A 6,720-nucleotide genomic window follows, 5' to 3' on the forward strand; every position below is an offset into this window, starting at 1 on the left:
TTTTTAGCAATTTTGTTATGTGCTTCTGTCATTTTATGTTTTTACCTGAGTTCATTTATTAATAGTATTATTATAATATTACGTAATGATATTGTCTATTAATCTGTTTAATTTATGTTCACTTCAGTTTTAGTTCGCTTTTAATTTATTTTCAGTCAATAATTATCTTTACTTATTTCAGCTCATTTATAATGTTTAATTAATTTTAAATTATTTTGGATTTGATCAACTTATTTCAACTTATTGCTAAGGCAACATTTCCCAAATGTATGTTTTCCAATTTAGGCTTATTAGATTTGATATCAATCCACAGAAATGTTTAAATCAATTTAGTGAACGATAATCACCCCACTCACTTGATGCGTTGCTAACTTCTGTGTGTGTTTAGGTACGAGACAACGCAACAGTGGTCCTCTCCAGAGTTCAGCACACACAACAGTCATACGACCAAAATCACGACAACCATGAAGAGAGTGAGTCTACTCTAAATCTACACCATCTCTGTCACAAACACTTATTTGTGCAAGCGTCTCACTCTCTTACCCCAAACACACAGGAAATGCCCTGCTGGAGGACGATAAAGTTTTCCACCTGGTGCGACCGGCGGACGAGCTGGATGAGATGAAATCTAAGAGAGGCAGTATAAAGGATAAATCCATGACTAAAGCCATCACAGAGATATATCTCACACGACTGCTCTCCGTCAAGGTACTCATCCACTACACTGTCCAATGGGATCTGATTGTGCATTGTCCATGACATCCTGTAGATAGATCAATTGTAAACATTTTTGCCAACCCACGTTAGTAATTATTTCAATAGAGAAGTTGTCAAATCTATTTCCTAAAGTGTTTAAGGAAGCAAAAGACTTGCAGAAAAAGCATCTTTAGTTTGTTGTTATGCCCCATCGGCAAAAAGAAAACGATTCCCTTGAGGAATATATAAAAATCAACCTAATTTATGATTGCAATCCAAAAAGAATATCTCATTTTAAGGTATATTTTAGATGGGGAAACGAGACAAATTCAATATTTTGTAGTATTCTTTTTGATCGAATTCCAAAACATTTCTTTATGTATATATTATGTATATCTATATATTTTAAATGAAGCCATAAAAGAGGATATTTGCCCCTGCGAATCTTCCACCTCCTACAATAACTCAACGCCAGGCACATCTGTCGATGAAACCCATTGCAGCCTTACGTAAAACTGAATCTGAATGTGTACGTGTGTATGTTTTAGGGAACGCTGCAGCAGTTCGTGGACGATGTCTTCAGCAGCGTGCTCTGTTCTGTCGCCGTGGTCCCTCCGGCCGTTAAATACTTCTTCGACTTCCTGGACGAGCAGGCCCTTAAACACGAGAACGTAGACGAGGAGACCATACACATCTGGAAAACCAACAGGTGAGAGAATTCCATGTTTTTAGTCACAGCCAGCTCCTCTGATCTCCGTTCGCCGTTATTCTCTCGAGAGCGGCGGGCGTATGCTAATATCAGCTTTGCATTCGTTTACCCGCCCGACGTGGATGCGGCGTGATTGACAGGTGCCGCCGAGCCGTGAATAAACGCGATATCATCCGTCTGGCAGCTTCAGGAGAGCTCTGCGATTCGATTAAATACAAAGCCGCTCGCAGCCAAACAGACGCCTTAATTACCTCCCTGGTTAATTTAATTGTTCTCTTATTATACGCTTTGATTTTTTTGTTGCTGTTCTCCGCGGAGATGCGGCTGGCTGACGTGTTTTCCGAAATCGCTCATCTGAATGTGATTTTCCAAGTAGATCACAGGAAACAAAATCCCGAGCTGTTTAAGAACCTGTTTAAAATGCAGAAGCCGTCTGTCTGCGTTCACGCTCTGATGGCACGAATGTTGAGGAGCAGATTGAGTGAATTATTCGCTCCGTACAGAAAGTGTGCTCCGGTTGAAGGAAGGATGCTATGTATTAAATGGATTAAATGCATAATTAGTAGTGTTTGTATAGCAAGCGTCACTGTTATTGTATTAGGAGTAAGGGATTTGAACGAATCACTCGAACTCTAAGTGTTCCACACTGTGGCTGTGCCTCATTTCGTAAGGCTGCGTCCTCCAGAGGTCTCATTCGAGGCTGTCTCGTTTCATCCCATCACATGCGACCTTCTTTGACAGGGATTCGGAGGATTTCTGAGCTGTATCCTTCGTTGCTGAGATAACCCACAATTCTTTGCGTCGGCCAACATCTGTTATTTGAATAAACGGCGACAGCTGCACATTCAATCAAATATGTGGCGATTAATTGTGAACCGTTTACAATTTGTGTCACGTTTGTTTAAACTTAGCAGGCATGTGTAGTCAATAGGTTTACAAGTGTTTAGTGATATTTAAACTTAAAAAAATTGAAGCAAGGCAAAACTGTTATATCTGTTTAACTATTTTGGCATTGTTTGGGGTAGAAAGTAACCAACGTTACCTCTGAAGAAATCATTTAAAATAATTTGACAGGTGTGCGAGTGCAACGTGTTGTCATAGCAAAGTGGTACTTCCTGTTTCCTTTTCTGCCAGTATGTCCTACGAAGGACATCTCGTTTAATTCCAAGTTAAGTATCCTCCGTCTACTGCATCCTTTAGAGGATGATACCTCCGGAGGACACAAGGACGAATCCTGACTCATCTTGTGTTTGCAAGAAACAAATGAGTGGCTTTTGTTAAAGGGACAGTACACCCCAAAAAAAATCTGCCATTATGTAACTCACTTGAGGAGCAAATAAATAACGTTCTTAAGTCTTTGAAATCGACCAAATAAATTGTAAGTTGACTTTAATATCCTGTCTGTGTCGTCTCAGTTTGCCCCTGCGTTTCTGGGTGAACATCCTGAAGAATCCCCACTTCATTTTCGATGTGCACGTAAGCGAGGTCGTGGACGCCTCCCTGTCCGTCATCGCTCAGACCTTCATGGACGCCTGCACGAAAACCGAGCACAAGCTCAGTCGGGTGAGTCTGCGAGACGTTCGTCGATGACAAAGAGCCGGGAGCCGAAACGCATAATTGACGGACTCGCTGTGTTTTTCGCCCGCAGGATTCTCCAAGCAACAAATTACTCTATGCAAAGGAGATCTCCAACTACAAACGGATGGTAGACGAGTAAGTGCTGCTGGGAAACAAATTCACACCGCTTGCATGAAGCCCTTGAACCATATGCCCACGGACGCTTTACAGGAGAAAAGACCAGATGAAGCAGCGGAAGCTATAATCTACAATTTGATTGGCTGGCTTCGTGCAATTCGTAGATTTGATTGCGATGGTGATGGTCAGATTTCTGGTGTGAGTTGCTGTTCTATGTCTCCACAGGTACTACAAAGGAGTCCGAGAGATGGTGCCGGTCAGCGACCAGGAGATGAACACACACCTGGCTGAAGTGTCACGGGTGAGGACGTCTTACAGTTTTAATGTAGCTTCATACATAAAAAAATCGTCAATATTGATTTGTGTTTGTTTTTCAGGCGCACACGGATAAACTGAACACACAGGCTGCACTTCACCAGCTCTATCGATATGCAAGTAAATACTACGATGGGGTGAGTATACACACACACTTGACATGAAATTAAATGTGATGTGCTGCACTTCATCTCTTTTAAACAACATCTTGTATTAATTAAAACACGATGCAGAAATCTCACAATACATGAAAATGACTTATAGCTACTATAAATACTAATAGCTACAAGGATCAAATCTAATGAGATGGATTTAAAGCTGGCTCCTGTGACCACATGTCACTTGAATATAATATTATCATTGGATTATCACACCTGTGTTATTCAGTGTTTATAAATGTTACTTTAAACGACTTAAGGTCATTCTCTCTCTCTCTCTGTAGATCATCACTTCTCTGAACGAGGATCCTGCCGCTCAGAGTAAACAGTTAACTCTAAGACTCCAACAGATCAAAGCCACTCTGGAAAACAAAGTGACCGACCTTTAACTCTATCGGTGGAGAAAGAGAGAGAGAGTGACTCTCTCTGCGTGTGTCTAGCTTATAACTATAATCAGATGTTCAATTTCTTCTTGTGTAGAGAAAAAGGTTTTAAGAATTGTATTCTATATTTTTTTTAATGTGCAGTCTTTATGCAGAAAGCTTTATAAGAGGAAAATAACTTTTTAAATAGACAGCCTTGTGTCAATTGTTTTTAAAGCTTCTGTGTGTGTGTGTGCAAGAGTGTGTGTGAAACAAGATGCCTATATTTTGACCAAAAGGGACATTCACTAATAGGAGTCTGGGGCATACGTTCTGTCTGAAGTGAGGGCGCGTTTGGTATCATCCAATCAGAAACAGCTGAAGGTGACATCACAAGCATCACTTTCCAGTACTATTTTAGAGTAGAAGGCAGTGTGCAGTGCATATTTCACTATATGTACTAAGCAGTGTGCTAGGATTTCGAACACAGTTGGTAAAATCTAATGGACCAAATAGCAGAACCACATAAAATTTAGGTGTTTGTATTTTACCAGACGCTAAATCCAAAACAACGTACAGTGCATTCGATAACACAGTGCTCCACTAACTGAGCTATAGAAACATAATCAATAAGCAAAAATGAACAATTCGTCGTAAGGCGGTTCATTTTTGTATACTGTATGATGGTACCTTTGAAACTTTTTTTTTGGTTTATTTTCAAATGGTTGGAAACTGACTGAATTTCTTATTTACAGTTTGGCACATTTGATAAAAAATTTACTTTCAGCCTGAAGTTACCCCTTAAAAAATATTGTTAAAGTGAAGATGACTCTCTAAGTATTTTAAGGTTTGTTAGTGCAAAAGTACACAATAAAATGACAATTTATTAATTTTGGTTAAAATTTAACAAAGACTAGTTATGAAACGGTACATAAAAAATCTGCTTTCCTATTAAAAATTATGATTTCGCAATGTCATCAGTTTCAACCCACGTGAAGAAAGGTAAATAAAGTAACCTGCGGTTTTATATTTCAAACAGAGATGGAAATATAGAGGCAAAAGTCGCGGATTGCAGCTTTAAATACTGTACATACACTTGCATAAAGTATTATAATTATTATTCAAGACTTAAAGACAGTTTGGCGAGCAATGAGAGTTGGAAAAACTTTGATTTGATTCTTTCTGGCCTCAAAGTTTTTGTTTAATTAGATGTTGATGTGGAATGTTAATGCCTTTATTTTGGCAGCGAGTATAATGATGCACTAATTTGTTTGTTGGGCGGCACGAAACAACATGGTATGATAATCATGGCCAAAAATCTACTCGGAGAGAAGCTTGAATCATTCCTTGAATATATATATATTTTGGAGTCTATGACATCATTTAGCATCTTAATACATCGCAAGTGCAGCCATTGTGTCACAAGCAATTGCTAGTGATAGATATATAATTTAATCAATTAGGGGGCGGGGCATTCTCTTTCACATACTGTTTTATTGGGCCAAAAAGTGTGGTGCAGGATGAGTCATCACTGTTTTCTTTTCATTTTTCTACCGAAAAATACAGCCCTTGTTATATTATAACATTGACAAATGATACGTTGATACAGTGTTGTCATCGTCACCGATCTGAGAGCAGCTTTTAGCGTGCTTGTGATGTCAAACTTCACGATTTGAGTTACAGGATCTCAAAGCAAGTGACGTCTTTAACGTCTAGATGCGATTTTGACAGCAAGCATTCAACAACAGATGGCTTGTTGCGTCGGGCGATGGGACTCGTTTGAGAGTCGGGCGGCTCGGTACGGTGCAGAGCGACGTGAAACGTCTTTGCATGGCCCTCTCTCTCATCCCCCCGCTTGAATAAAACCAGCGGGGGAGTCGTTTGATTGTAATTGCATGTGTGATCTTGACTCCATGCTTTAAAATTGACTCTCTCGGTTTCTTTTAAGAGCACAAACACAGATGCAAGTCTCTGTAGCTCCGTGTAAAACGCTTCTTTTAAGCCTTTCTGTAGCCAAAACGTGCCTTAAAGCGTTTAAGGGTTATTGGTACGGTGGAGTTTTCTCGGGGTGGGGCGGTAGTCATGGGTCATTTAGAGGTCAGGGGTCGTGGGCTTTGTGAAGTGTGGTGTTAGACATATGTGCAGTATTCTAAAGTGTGCTGTAGCCAGAATATGCCAATATATTTGAACATGCTGTATGTATAGAGCAAAATCGCAGTTTTTGAAAAATGTGCAAATCTTTTGGGTGTTTGTGGCGTGTGTGTATGCGTGTGCTTTTTAGGAGTTTTACTGCATTGGAAACCCCTCGAGAGGAGTAAATGTTTGGTTACTTGTCGAATCATTCCTCCGGATGGCTGCCATTTTGTTTGTTCTTTATGCAAAAAGAGTTTAGCACAAATGTTTTTATGACTGTACCAACCCGAATTTGTGTTTTAATGTGGTGTATGAACAAATAATCTGTACACGACCTTTTCTTACTGCTGTGCAGTTAATACTATTATTTTATGTCTTAATGAAAATATATACCTTTGTATTAAAAATGCAATCTGTCCACACTGTTCTTTGTGCATTACGCTCCGAGGAAACGTTTGTGTTTTTGTCAAGATCTTTCGTTTTACTTTTGAATGTGTCGAGAGCAAAGCATTCTGGGACTGCGGGGGACTGAAGTAGATGGTCGTGGCTCATTCAGACGTGGCAGCTCTCAGAGGACTGATGTCATAAATGTGATCTGTGAGGTCACAACATGCCATCTGTTCCTTATATCAATAAACATACATCTCCATTT

General features: G+C 39.7%; 1 protein-coding gene across 1 annotated transcript in view; it reads left to right on the forward strand.

The window, feature by feature from the left end:
- plxnb2b (plexin b2b) overlaps positions 1–6,720 on the forward strand; it is a 109,283-nt gene extending 102,563 nt beyond the window's left edge. The window contains 8 exon segments of the mRNA XM_056739264.1: positions 389–473; positions 557–708; positions 1,245–1,405; positions 2,821–2,968; positions 3,054–3,118; positions 3,326–3,401; positions 3,478–3,552; positions 3,858–6,720. Coding sequence (XP_056595242.1) covers positions 389–473; positions 557–708; positions 1,245–1,405; positions 2,821–2,968; positions 3,054–3,118; positions 3,326–3,401; positions 3,478–3,552; positions 3,858–3,962 — 867 coding nt within the window. The 3' untranslated portion in view covers positions 3,963–6,720.

The sequence above is a fragment of the Triplophysa dalaica genome, chromosome 24 (genome assembly GCF_015846415.1).
Source record: "Triplophysa dalaica isolate WHDGS20190420 chromosome 24, ASM1584641v1, whole genome shotgun sequence".
NCBI classification, from domain to species: Eukaryota; Metazoa; Chordata; class Actinopteri; order Cypriniformes; family Nemacheilidae; genus Triplophysa; species Triplophysa dalaica.